This window comes from Xenopus tropicalis, chromosome 1 (genome assembly GCF_000004195.4).
Source record: "Xenopus tropicalis strain Nigerian chromosome 1, UCB_Xtro_10.0, whole genome shotgun sequence".
NCBI classification, from domain to species: Eukaryota; Metazoa; Chordata; class Amphibia; order Anura; family Pipidae; genus Xenopus; species Xenopus tropicalis.
Genome location: NC_030677.2, coordinates 15987359 through 16002526, shown reverse-complemented (window position 1 = coordinate 16002526; position 15168 = coordinate 15987359). Strand labels below are relative to the sequence as shown.

The 15168-nt window shown below is 41.5% G+C and overlaps 1 protein-coding gene across 2 annotated transcripts in view; it reads right to left on the bottom strand.

Annotated features, from left to right (window-relative positions):
- Positions 1-2975: 2975 nt before the first annotated feature.
- coe3l (COE3-like) overlaps positions 2976-15168 on the bottom strand; it is a 94278-nt gene continuing 82085 nt past the window's right edge. For both annotated transcript variants that reach the window (XM_031895274.1, XM_031895275.1), the window contains exons 12-16: positions 13465-13530; positions 13068-13245; positions 7482-7667; positions 6322-6522; positions 2976-5615 (exon numbers count right to left, since the gene is read on the bottom strand). In XM_031895274.1, coding sequence (XP_031751134.1) covers positions 5584-5615; positions 6322-6522; positions 7482-7667; positions 13068-13245; positions 13465-13530 — 663 coding nt within the window. In that variant the 3' untranslated portion in view covers positions 2976-5583. The remainder of the gene's footprint in view (positions 5616-6321; positions 6523-7481; positions 7668-13067; positions 13246-13464; positions 13531-15168) is intronic.

The window sequence follows — 15168 nt, the reverse complement described above, 5'->3', positions numbered from 1 at the left end:
CTTCCTGGTTATTTTGGCTTCAGTTGCGGAAATGATACGGAACATTCCCCCCGTGTGAATGGCGTTTTTACACAGTGTGGACTGAACCAATGCAGAAAACGGGGCCGATATCCACCTTTAAACATTTGGAGGGAAACATGGGATTCGGCAAGTGTTCCTGTTTCCCACGGGTCTTGGACTCGTTACCAGTTTTATTGCCTGTTGGACTCAGTTCTAAACCTCCTCACGGCCAAATTGTGGGAAAGAATGCGCATGTAGAATTAAAACCATTCTGCGGTCAGCTCCCACATCAGGATAAATGATTGTTTAGAAATCGCTTGTTTTCCAAGCATCCATGTTATTTACTGAAAAGCACATGGTCGTCAGATCCACTCACATCCCTTCCATTGTACGTAGCCCTGTGGGGCTAGTGTGGCCCTTAAATGCCCCCCTTTGGCTTATACCCTGTGTAACAGTTACACTCCTGCCCCCTACACTCAGGATGGACTGTACCACATAGAGTTTGCACTAACATGGTGTGTTCCCCTGGGGTTCTTAAAGGGATACTGCTATGATTTTTATGGGGTACTTTTTATTTCTAAATGACACTGTTACACAGCAAATAATTCCCTCTGCCATTTAACCTTTTATTCTTGAACCAACAAATGTATTTGTAGCTGTAATATTGGTGTGTAGGCGCCATCTCAGTGCCTTGTGCCTGAGTCTGAGCTTTCAGCCAGCGCTACACATTAGAACTGCTTTCAGCTAACCTATTGTTTCTCCTACTCCCATGTAACTGGAGGAGTCCCAAGCCGGACTTGGATTTCTTACTATTGAGTGCTATTCTGATACCTACTGGGAGCTGCTATCTTGCTCCCTTCCCATTGTTCTGCTGATCGGCTGCTGGGAGGGAGGGGGGATATCACTCCAACTTGCAGCGCAGCAGTAAAGTGTGCCTGAGTCTGAGCTTTCAGAAGGAGCCAGCGCTACACATTAGAACTGCTTTCAGCTAACCTATTGTTTCTCCTACTCCCATGTAACTGGAGGAGTCCCAAGCCGGACTTGGATCTCTTACTATTGAGTGCTATTCTGATACCTACTGGGGGCTGCTATCTTGCTCCCTTCCCATTGTTCTGCTGATCGGCTGCTGGGGGTGAGGGGGGGGGGATATCACTCCAACTTGCAGCGCAGCAGTAAAGTGTGACTGAAATTTATCAGAGCTTGGCCCGTAATAGAGATAAAGAATGAAGGTCTCTGCCAGCAGAGCCGCCAGTGTTTGGGCTGAGTGAGATCAATATGAAATGAGAATAGATACAGTATTGGCACCAATATCAGTGGGTGACAGCCGGGCCGAGACCCCTGACAGGGACCTACACACACAGTTGGGCCATAGAACGTTGCTTTATTCACTCCGTAATTGGAGAAGAAAGTCAAATATGGTGAATGCCTGAAAATGAGAACCAAGTAGGTTTGTCTTTAAGTTATAACACCAAGGAGCCCTTGTGATTCTTTGAGCCCAGGAGCAGTTTGTGCCATACCCTAACACTGGCCGGATAACTCTACTTCCCATGATGCACTCTGAGGGCAGTAATTCAGTGCCAAACCTCACTAATGGCTGAATGGAAGCAAATCCCCCAGCAATGTACCAACATCTAGTGGGATCTAGAAGCTGCTACAGTGGCATTGAGGGACGTCATATCATGGGGAACTCCGGCTTCCAAACCAAAACCTTTTAAAGAGCCCCACACAACCCAGAAACCCCTAATATCCCCATCCCTGTAATCTGTTCCTTCATACAGTAGGAATAAATACCATTTCATATGCTGAAATCCAGCTGCAAAACAGTTCTTCTCTTTCTGCCTCATTTGAAATCCTGGCAGGGGAGGAGGGACTGAAACATTACAATGGTGTAACGACTTCCCCACAGCTTACAGACAGCATGCAGGAACTACATAACCCACAATGCATTGCACTGGGATGTTCCTTTCCTTATTGACATCACGTGTGCAGGGAATTGTGTTGTATTTGTTGTATTTGGGTAGAATTTCCCCTTAAATTAGATGTAGGAAAGGTAGGTAGGTATCGGGACACTTACTCTAAATATTACTGAATCATCATACGACTTCTCTTCTTTGATAAAACCTATATATACAGTAGCACCATGTGATGCCTCCCCCCGATTCCTTATATAACCCTGTTTATTACACCGACCAGACCCACCGCCATTCATCCTCTAATTCCCTAACCAACCCCTGGTTTCTCCTCAATCTCCCTGCCCCTTTTATTTCCCTTCTAGCCAATCCCACAACTAATTGCTTTTAAATGTTAATTTCATACAACTCATCCCGACCTCTACAACCAGGGTCGAACTGGGCACTGGGAAAAAACCCAATGGGCTCCAGCCCTGGTGGCCCTGAACCAATCCCTGCCAGTCGCTCCCCCAGTTGGCAGTTTCCCTCCCCCAGTCGCCAGTTTCCCTCCCCCGGTCACCAGTTTCCCTCCCCCAGTCGCCAGTTTCCCTCCCCCAGTCGCCAGTTTCCCTCCCCCGACACGCTGGAGGTAAGTTTGAATTCCACGCACTCAAGGAGGGGGGTCGAACGGGTCGTGGAGGCCCCTTGGGGGGGATGTGAAGGCCACAGCGGGGGCTCCTTTGGAGGTGCAGGGGCCCCTGAGGCAGCACCCCCCCAGTCTGACCCTGTCTACAACACCCCCTCTTTCTAACCTAGCCCCCCACTCCAGCACTACTGTGTATTTGTTCCAGTCTCACATTCTATTCTTGGGCCCGTTCTATTTTTGGTCCTTATTGTCACCCCTAGTCCTCTAATAGGCCACATCTAAAGTTCTCTTTCATTCTAAGCTCCGCCTACCCTCAGGATTCCCCCTCCTACGCCCTCCCACCTGATTATGTCCTTCCCCAGAATCCTACTGCACCTTCGGACCTTTCTAGAACATTCCTCCTTCGCTACTCGCCCCAAGTGCAATGAAACACTTTACAGTCAGGTTTTTACATTTTTATTTCATGAGTAAGCTGACAGGTAGGAATGAAATGTTGTTTTGAAAGGAATTTAACATTTTGTAAGAAAATGGGGGTTCAAGCGGAACAGTTGGAGGCATACAAGTCTGCAATTACTGGCGGAAGGAGTTCGCTCGTCACTAACACGCAGCTCTTCCTGATGTCTAAATAGCGCTCTGCCGCCATCTGGGGTTAGAGGGACATTATCATAAACACACCCCCAACATTTAAATATTAAAGCAGGACCTTTCCCAGTTATGCCCCTGATCCTACAAAACCCTGCCCACTTATCAGTATGCCCCATCCATACAGGAGTATGGGCAAGTCATCTATGTCCCAGAAACCAATGTCACCATATAGGACCCAAGGTTTCTTTTTCACTACTTTCCTTTCTTTTTAGGTCCCCATCTTTTACAATCTGCCCTTCAAACTATTGCAGTTGCTGGGGTTCATTGCCCTAGCAACAGTGCCAGAATAGACTTCCAAAAGAATCCTAAGAACTCAATATCTAGGCCCAGCCATCCCTTCAACTGTAAGAAGTAGCCAGTGCTAAACAGCTGTTGTAGGCCTATATATAAGATGGCGCTGATGGGCATTTGATCTTCTGGTAGGCCACACCAACCCAATCAAGCAACCACATAGCCATCATACTGGAGAACCACGGAACAAAAAGAACAGTGGAAGTATTCCAGCCATGCTTCTCTATACATTCCAATGAAAGTCATTTAAAGAGGATATTTCTATTAAATGTAATTTAACTGTTTTGAGTTGGTCTTCACCTCACTAGTTTGGAATCTAAACCATTATTTAGTTGCTAGGGTCCCACTTACCCAAGCAACCATGCAGCCCGTTGACTGAAAGATGATTAGCAGAAGGCTTTGATGGAAAGATAAGTGATATATATAATAATAATAATAGATCAAAAACCCATTGGTAATTGCTCCTGCTGGTTGAGTTGGTTGGTTGGTTCAGTCTTTGGGTAGGAGATAGACAGTATATTCCTGGGTTCTTACGTTGGCCATAGAGATGTAGAGAGTAGTTTCCTGTTCTTTTGTACAGAAGAAAAACAAGATGGAAGCCAGTGGATTGGTCAGGACTGTGGGACAGCTTACCACTGATTGGTCGTCTTACTTTCACAACAAGATATGCATACATTTTACACAAAGAACCTTACAGGTTGTCTTACAGACGCTACAGGTATAAGGATTGTGTGAGTTTTCCCTCCCGCCCCCCATCTTACGTTAACTGAGTGCCTACAGGGTGAGAGAGAAGGCTCTTTATTGATACAAGAAGAGGGAACCGTTGCTCCTAAGAGGCCTGTTGCAGTAGGAATTTATTGCACACAAATATACAAACAGGCTACAGGAATGCCTCTGTACTAGGGAGAGGGTGAATAAATACATTATAAATAAGGAAAGTGTTGTCTGAGTGCTGGGAAACCTTCTGCGTCTCTAACCTAGCCCTTTATATTCATGCCTAAGGCCACCGGATTAGAAACGGCATTACAAAACGACATCCCCGCCACCAATTGCCAGAGAAAAGGAGCCTACAGGGAGGTGTATTGGAAGCAACTAAGCGCTAATGTATAGAAGGTATAGGCGGGTTCAGCTCGCTCCCATGTGCTTTGCGCTGGGTTTGAGGTCAAACGTATAAAAGTGGTCGACAAGGTTCTGTGTTGTGTAAAAACCAATCGCCGTCGCCATCTTTCTTACTGTGTTCTAAGGCTCAATGACTTGGTCCACATACATATTGTGCTCATTAACTTCTGACTTACACGTTAGAGCAGTTTCAAAGAGGGAAAGCACAATAGAAAAGACTTGGTTTGCCCCCCCCCCCCAACCTGTAAATCATGTCCGGTACTGCGTATGGGTTAAGTGCTACAATGGCAATGTCACGGTGCAGCTGAAAAGGAGGGACTACACACAAGGGGGCGTGGTCCATAAATGTGGAAACGACTGCCGCGATCGTAGGAGAGATAATCGATAAAGATGAGGAACCTCAAAAACTGGTTCTTTAGAATCCACCCTTCATACGGACGAGGGAAAGCGTTCAAGGACTCGTCCCTCCGACTTCTCCGTCTCTCAGTTTGGAGCCGCGGTGCGATCGGCCAGTCTCCCTCGACTACGTTCTCCATTGGATCCAGTTTCAGTGAAAGATGAAAGGACAGAGATGGGAAAGTGATCGGCCTGTAGTATGACTATGCGTCTTTAGCCGTAATCACAAGTTACAAATTCCAGTTAATTCATCGTAATAGGAAAAAAAAAAATGGTCCATAACCGACTTGATTTGAGAAGAAAAAAAAGTTGTTTGGTCCTAAAAGTGTAAATGTCTTTCGTCAAAGGCAGAAATGAAAAGGCACAATACGACCTTTTCAGTGGATTTCAGCCCCTTCGCTTGTAGGAAAATGATGGGTTTCAATAAAAGTGGAATGTTGCATCTCAGTTGGTTCCACCAACCGCGCTGTGACAGATCCTGGCTTTTCAGTCTCTTTATCTCCAGTATCTGCAGCCCAATAAGAACGCCTGGCTCCACCTTACCTACTGGTTCTTCCTTTGTGTGGTTATTCTTCCTCGGGTTTTGGATTTCTCCACCTACATTGGTGGCACAATGAGGCCAGACATGGCTGGAGAAGACACAAAAGAACAATTCCAACATGAATACTTTTCTAGAAGATTCCTCTGCCTAAGAGGTCAATTTCGATTGACTAAATTACATACTGAATTCTATACAGGAGTGATCCCCAACCAGTGGCTCAGGGCAACATGTTGCTCCCCAACCCCTTGGGTGTTGCTCTCAGTGCCCCCAAACCAGGGAGTTATTTCTGAATTCCTGACTTGGGGGCAAGTTTTGGTTGAATAAAAACAAGATTTCCTACCAAATAAAGCCCCTGTAAGCTGATAGGGTGCATAAAGGCCCCTAATAGCCAATCACAGCCCTTATTTGGCTCCTCCATGAACTTTTATGGTGCTTGTGTTGCTCCCCAAGCCTTTTTACATCTGACTGTGGCTCCCTGCTTTACAGAAAAAACCCTGCAGAAAAATGGTCTTCTGTGTGCTGCACCAGTGGGCGGTGCTTAGAAATACCCCTTCTTGTCATAGCTGAGTCCCAACCTCATTGTGGCAAGAAGGCTGCTCCGCCCCCTACTGACTGTGGGTTACTAGATCTCCCAAAGAGTCTACTGCGGATATTCATGCCAACATTACTTTGATTTTTCTGTCACGGAACCCCTGCAATTACCCGTTAATTCAAAGAATAACCCTAAGCATAATAATGAACGTAACAAGTACACTGAGTACAAATTAGACCCGGGAGAGCAATGATGGACTCACCTTGGAGGTTGTTTGCACTGGAGCTTGTGCAGGTCGGTGGCGGAGAGGTCTGCGGCCGCACTACTGGCGCAAAGGCACTCTTTTGTTTGACCGCGGAGATCATGTTGACTGGAGAGAAGGAGAAGACTCCTGTGGTGGCAGAGTTGGCGCTGGAGGGGAGGGTGATGGAAGATGCTCCAAGCGGGGGACTTGCTGGCATAACTGTTGGAAACAGCATATAGTGTCTAAAACTACCCGGCACATTGCCACGGCATTGTATACATCTCACTGGAGAATGTTACTCATTTATAATAGAAACTGACCAGAAACGATCTGTGGAAAGGACCAATAAAGAGCCCTGAACCCCTGAGTGAAATTGGGAACCTTATCTCTGCCTACATGATATGGATGATTTTAAAAAAAAAAGGTTCCCTTTAGTAATTAAACTACAGGCCATATACAGGTATAGATATATATATATATTTGCTTGTGCTTTTTAAGGGGGGAGAGAGGCCGTTTGTATTGCTTGCAATCCGTTATTAACAAAACCCAATATAAATCACATGGCTCCAGCCAAGGGATAATGTTTCTCATTTCTCATAAATCCCAGGGAGAAGAATTATTTGCCAAATCTCGTAGTCATGGGAAATTGGGTTTAAGGCAGGTGAGCTTGTTTTTCAGGGAACTCTGAACCAAAATTTGTTACAGAGCCCCACACAACACAGAAACCCCTAATATCCCTATCCCTGTAATCTGTTCCTTCATACAGTAGGAATAAATCCCATTTTAAAATGCTGAAATTCAGCTGCAAAACAGTTCAAAACAGCTCTTTCTGCATCATTTGAAATACTGACAGGGGAGGAGGGACTAAAACATCGACGTTACAAATTAATAATAATCAATACAACAACTTCTCCACAGCTTACAGACAACATGCAGAAACTACATAACCCACAATGCACTGCACTGTGATGCTCTTTTTCTTATTGACATCACGTGTGCAGCAGGGAATTGTGGGATTGGGAGGATACAGGCTGAGGACAGCCAAATGATGTTGTTTTTGGGTGGATTTCCCCTTTAATGAACCACAGACATCTTAGATTTGTTAATCTGTAAAAATGCTAATGCAAACCAATTATATAGGCAAAACCATGATTGGCAACCATGGAGAGGGCACTTACTTGCATATGGAGAATTAGCCGTGGAGCCATTAAGGAAGCTCGGAGATCCAGGGACCCCAAGGCTGGTCATGGCTGTCCCCCCATATCCATTCATAGTGGAGGTGATGGTATTGTAATTAGACTGCTGGGGGGTTGAGCTGGGCACATAGCCACGTGGGGAGACGCTACTGGTGTTCCTGGTATAACCTGACAGAAAGAGCAATATACTTCACTGTAGAACCAACCACTGAGACAGACTACTGAAGTTTACTTTCTGGTATTGCAAGAAAATTAAAATGAATTTCCCATGTCATTATATGGAGTTGTGATTTAGTGCAAGGTAAGATGTAGCCAAAAAGTCTGAATATTTCACAACCCGGAGGGATGATCTGATCTACTGGTTACAAGCTCAGGACATACTAGAAGATCATGATTTACCATTTGGGATCCTGAAATGTATATTATTGCCCCCAACAGTTCCATGATAGGGTTCCCATGGGAGAAAGAATATTGAACTGCAGTAAAGATGAATAACCTGCTCCCTCAATGGCTGCCATTGGCTCTTAAGGGACTCTCTACTGTCCCTATATAATACTGTACAACTCTCCCTAAATATCATACAACTGTCCCTCCATAATATTGTACTACTGTCCCTATATAATACTGTACAACTGTCCCTATATAATACTGTACAACTCTCCCTATATAATACTGTACAACTGTCCCTATATAATACTGTACAACTGTCCCTATATAATACTGTACAACTGTCCCTATATAATACTGTACAACTGTCCCTATATAATACTTTACAACTGTTCCTATATAATACTATACAACTGTCCCTATATAATACTTTACAACTGTTCCTATATAATACTATACAACTGTCCCTATATAATACTATACAACTCTCCCCCCTCCATAATATTGTACAACTGTCCCTATATAATACTGTACAACTCTCCCTATATAATACTGTACAACTGTCCCTATATAATACTGTACAACTGTCCCTATATAATACTGTACAACTGTCCCTATATAATACTTTACAACTGTTCCTATATAATACTATACAACTGTCCCTATATAATACTATACAACTCTCCCCCCTCCATAATATTGTACAACTGTCCCTATATAATACTGTACAACTCTCCCTCCATAATATTGTACAACTGTCCCTATATAATACTGTACAACTGTCCCTATATAATACTGTACAACTGTCCCTATATAATACTGTACAACTGTCCCTATATAATACTGTACAACTGTCCCTATATAATACTGTACAACTGTCCCTATATAATACTTTACAACTGTTCCTATATAATACTATACAACTGTCCCTATATAATACTATACAACTCTCCCCCCTCCATAATATTGTACAACTGTCCCTATATAATACTGTACAACTCTCCCTCCATAATATTGTACAACTGTCCCTATATAATACTGTACAACTGTCCTTCAATATTGTACAACTGTCCCTATATAATACTATACAACTCTCCTTCAATATTGTACAACTGTCCCTATATAATACTGTACAACTGTCCCTATATAATACTGTACAACTCTCCCTATATAATACTGTACAACTGTCCCTATATAATACTTTACAACTGTTCCTATATAATACTATACAACTGTCCCTATATAATACTATACAACTCTCCCCCCTCCATAATATTGTACAACTGTCCCTATATAATACTGTACAACTCTCCCTCCATAATATTGTACAACTGTCCCTATATAATACTGTACAACTGTCCTTCAATATTGTACAACTGTCCCTATATAATACTATACAACTCTCCTTCAATATTGTACAACTGTCCCTATATAATACTGTACAACTGTCCCTATATAATACTGTACAACTGTCCCTATATAATACTTTACAACTGTTCCTATATAATACTATACAACTGTCCCTATATAATACTATACAACTGTCCCTATATAATACTTTACAACTGTTCCTATATAATACTATACAACTGTCCCTATATAATACTATACAACTGTCCCTATATAATACTATACAACTGTCCCTATATAATACTGTACAACTGTCCCTATATAATACTGTACAACTGTCCCTATATAATACTGTACAACTGTCCCTATATAATACTGTACAACTGTTCCTATATAATACTGTACAACTGTCCCTATATAATACTTTACAACTGTTCCTAAATAATACTGTACAACTGTCCCTATATAATACTTTACAACTGTCCCTATATAATACTGTACAACTGTCCCTATATAATACTTTACAACTGTCCCTATATAATACTGTACAACTGTCCCTATATAATACTGTACAACTGTCCCTATATAATACTTTACAACTGTTCCTATATAATACTATACAACTGTCCCTATATAATACTGTACAACTGTCCCTATATAATACTGTACAACTGTTCCTATATAATACTATACAACTGTCCCTATATAATACTATACAACTGTCCCTATATAATACTTTACAACTGTCCCTATATAATACTGTACAACTGTCCCTATATAATACTATACAACTGTCCCTATATAATACTATACAACTGTCCCTATATAATACTGTACAACTGTCCCTATATAATACTGTACAACTGTTCCTATATAATACTATACAACTGTCCCTATATAATACTTTACAACTGTCCCTATATAATACTTTACAACTGTTCCTATATAATACTGTACAACTGTCCCTATATAATACTATACAACTGTCCCTATATAATACTATACAACTGTCCCTATATAATACTGTACAACTGTCCCTATATAATACTGTACAACTGTTCCTATATAATACTATACAACTGTCCCTATATAATACTTTACAACTGTCCCTATATAATACTTTACAACTGTTCCTATATAATACTGTACAACTGTCCCTATATAATACTTTACAACTGTTCCTATATAATACTATACAACTGTCCCTATATAATACTGTACAACTGTCCCTATATAATACTGTACAACTGTCCCTATATAATACTGTACAACTGTCCCTATATAATACTGTACAACTGTCCCTATATAATACTGTACAACTGTCCCTATATAATACTTTACAACTGTTCCTATATAATACTGTACAACTGTCCCTATATAATACTGTACAACTGTCCCTATATAATACTGTACAACTCTCCCTATATAATACTGTACAACTCTCCCTCCATAATATTGTACAACTGTCCCTATATAATACTGTACAACTGTCCCTATATAATACTGTACAACTCTCCCTCCATAATATTGTACAACTGTCCCTATATAATACTGTACAACTGTCCCTATATAATACTGTACAACTGTCCCTATATAATACTGTACAACTGTCCCTATATAATACTGTACAACTCTCCCTCCATAATACTGTACAACTGTCCCTATATAATACTGTACAACTGTCCCTATATAATACTGTACAACTGTCCCTATATAATACTGTACAACTGTCCCTATATAATACTGTACAACTGTCCCTATATAATACTGTACAACTCTCCCTCCATAATATTGTACAACTGTCCCTATATAATACTGTACAACTGTCCCTATATAATACTTTACAACTGTTCCTATATAATACTGTACAACTCTCCCTCCATAATATTGTACAACTGTCCCTATATAATACTGTACAACTGTCCCTATATAATACTTTACAACTGTTCCTATATAATACTGTACAACTCTCCCTCCATAATATTGTACAACTGTTCCTATATAATACTGTACAACTCTCCCTCCATAATACTGTACAACTGTCCCTATATAATACTGTACAACTCTCCCTCCATAATACTGTACAACTGTCCCTATATAATACTGTACAACTGTCCCTATATAATACTGTACAACTGTCCCTATATAATACTGTACAACTGTCCCTATATAATACTGTACAACTGTCCCTATATAATACTGTACAACTCTCCCTCCATAATACTGTACAACTGTCCCTATATAATACTGTACAACTGTCCCTATATAATACTATACAACTCTCCTTCAATATTGTACAACTGTCCCTATATAATACTGTACAACTCTCCCTCCATAATACTGTACAACTGTCCCTATATAATACTGTACAACTGTCCCTATATAATACTGTACAACTGTCCCTATATAATACTGTACAACTGTCCCTATATAATACTGTACAACTCTCCCTCCATAATACTGTACAACTGTCCCTATATAATACTGTACAACTGTCCCTATATAATACTATACAACTCTCCTTCAATATTGTACAACTGTCCCTATATAATACTGTACAACTCTCCCTCCATAATACTGTACAACTGTCCCTATATAATACTGTACAACTGTCCCTATATAATACTGTACAACTGTCCCTATATAATACTGTACAACTGTCCCTATATAATACTGTACAACTCTCCCTCCATAATACTGTACAACTGTCCCTATATAATACTGTACAACTGTCCCTATATAATACTATACAACTCTCCTTCAATATTGTACAACTGTCCCTATATAATACTGTACAACTCTCCCTCCATAATACTGTACAACTGTCCCTATATAATACTGTACAACTGTCCCTATATAATACTATACAACTCTCCTTCAATATTGTACAACTGTCCCTATATAATACTGTACAACTCTCCCTTAATATTGTACAACTGTCCCTATATAATACTGTACAACTCTCCCTTAATATTGTACAACTGTCCCTATATAATACTGTACAACTCTCCCTTAATATTGTACAACTGTCCCTATATAATACTGTACAACTGTCCCTATATAATACTGTACAACTGTTCCTATATAATACTATACAACTGTCCCTATATAATACTATACAACTCTCCCTTAATATTGTTCAACTGTCCCTTTATAATATTGTACAGAACAGCCATTTTCGCACATAGCAGATTTCCTATAATCATTAGGAAGTGTTTAATGAAAGCTGATTGCTGCCAAACTGATAACTAAACACAAGCCAGGAACGTTTCTATCTCATCTGTCTGTTTCCGAGATCCTGCTGTTATGTGAGAAAGTCAATTTGTCGTTTATTAGTCTGCACCCCACGAAATCTCCCAGCATGCTTAGCCAGCCTATGTCTGCACAAAAAAAACCCTTTAATATGTAGTTTACTACTCATTCAGTTCCATTCAGTGGAGCCAGAGAAAACCCATACTTTTGATGGAGTTTACTATTTATTTATAGAGGTTCTTTTATTATTTTGAAAATTAAAGAAACGTTTCATTCATTTCATAAGTAGCAAAAAATATTAGCAGTTTAATGCCCAAGTATGAAAGCCATAGATAAAAAGCACCCCCCTTTTCCCAAACCACTCCCCCAAAGCTGCCATATTTTCCTTCCCTGTTAAGAAAAAGAAGAGTAGGGCAGGTGTGGGTTTGGGGGGAGTAGGACTTTATAGAAGCCTTTTACCTATGGCTTTTGACACCCAACTGGGTATTCTTGTAGGGTGCCACCCATTGGGTTGTTGCCGGAGTGATTCTAGACCTACCCACTGTGTTCCATTGCCGAGAGCGGCCATGACAGACTTACCTTGTTCAGATGCCTGGGAGGATTCAGCAATGTTAATGGCCAGCTGGCTGCCGAATGAGTTGACTCCCATCATGCCTGAGTGGGGGTGATTGGCTGTCAGTGAGGAAAGCTGATTGGAGTTTCGGGGGACGCTATACAAGGCTTCAGCAATGTCAGCAGCTCGTTTCAGGATAATATCCTATAAAAATGGAAGATAAAAGGTGCTTTTGGCTTAAAAGTTTGTCTTATTCATCCTAAAAATTCACTAACAAATGTATGCAAGGGTAATTATTGTGTTTAACGGCACTGGTGCAATAGCGCACCCTGTAGGAATACTGGGTACTGTAACAGGGATGCCCAGAATGCCAGGCAAGTGCTTCAGTATTAACATGCACTATGGCAGCAATGTCCTAGTTACCTGGTTATTGTGCGGCATTCCATACAGAGCCTCCACCAAATCCGCTGCTCTCTTCAATAGCACCTCCTGTGGGAGAAAGATACAGAATAATGCTCAGAATACAGAGACAAGAGCAAGTCATTGAGCTCATTTACCAAGTCTGTGACTCAAGCAGTGGGTGGGACTAGAACTCCCTGATGGCAGCTTAGAGGGGGAGGGACGAGTCTGTAAATCAAGCAGTGGGTGGGACTAGAACTCTCTTATGGCAGCTTAGAGGGGGAGGGACAGGTAGGCTTTAGTAAGTCAGGGTGGTGATGTCAGGGGTGGGGCCAGCGATGTCAGGGGCAGGAGTTATGATGTGGCAATTGGCTGGTTGCCATCTCCTGACTGGCTTTCCTAATTTGGAAAACTGGGTAGGCAGTTTTGACCCAGAGAACCCGGTCCAAAAATGGGCTATCTGGGTCAAAACTGGGCAACCCGAGGAACAGGAAGTCTGTGACTGAAGCAGTGGGTGGGACTAGAACTCTCTGATGGCAGCCTAGAGGGGGAGGGACAAGGAGTCTGTGACTGAAGCAGTGGGTGGGACTAGAACTCTCTGATGGCAGCCTAGAGAGGGCGGGACACGGAGTCTGTGACTCAAGCAGTGGGTGGGACTAGAACTCTCTGATGGCAGCCTAGAGGGGGAGGGACAAGGAGTCTGTGACTGAAGCAGTGGGTGGGACTAGAACTCTCTGATGGCAGCTCAGAGAGGGAGGGACACGGAGTCTATGACTCAAGCAGTGGGTGGGACTAGAACTCTCTGATGGCAGCCTAGAGGGGGAGGGACAAGGAGTCTGTGACTGAAGCAGTAGGTGGGCCTAAAACAAACATAAGGCAGCTTGCAGAGAAAAATGAGAAGGAACTGTATCTCAAGTACTGGGCTGAACTATAGATAAATATATTTCTTAGTTGCCCAGATTAGAATATTTTGGCAAAAGAGGGGAAAAAGTCATTGAATTAAATAATTGTATACAACATTTTATAAAATATATATATATAGAGAGAGAGAGAGAATAACTCTTAGGCTGAAGTGGTTTAATTAGCCATTTCTTATATCAAATTTTATTGAGGGTTTATATGTATATTTGTCAGTGCTACTGGGGTCTCTTATTTTTAGCTTTAGTGTTGCTTTCAGTGCCAGCAAATCCATCTCTGTAAGTGCAGGAGTTTGAGAACCCATACGGCACAGCTCAGAAATGCTGGGAAGGCTGAGGAAGAACATAAAGGCAGTTCATTAAAAGAAAACAAATAGGAGAAGGAACTGTACAAGTCAAGTAATGGGCTGAACTAAAGATAAATATAGATAAATCTATTTCTTAGTGGGGCAGATTAGAATATTTTGGCAAAAGAGGGGAAACAGTCATTGAATGATGTTATTGTATACAATATTTTATACATTAATATATATATATATAGAGAGAGAGAGAGAGAGAGAGAGAGAGAGAGAGAGAGAGAGACAATAACTCTTATTCTGAAGTGGTTTAATTAGCCTTTTCTTATATATAATTTTATTGGGGGTTTATATGCATTCGAGAACCCATACGACACAGATCAGGGAATGCTGGGAAGGCTGAGGGAGAACATAAAGGCAGTTTATTAAAAGAAACCAGCACAAGAGGACCAGTAAAGGTCAAGGGCTCTCCCCGGAGGGCAGGCTCACTGAAGCAAGGGAATAACGACCCCTTT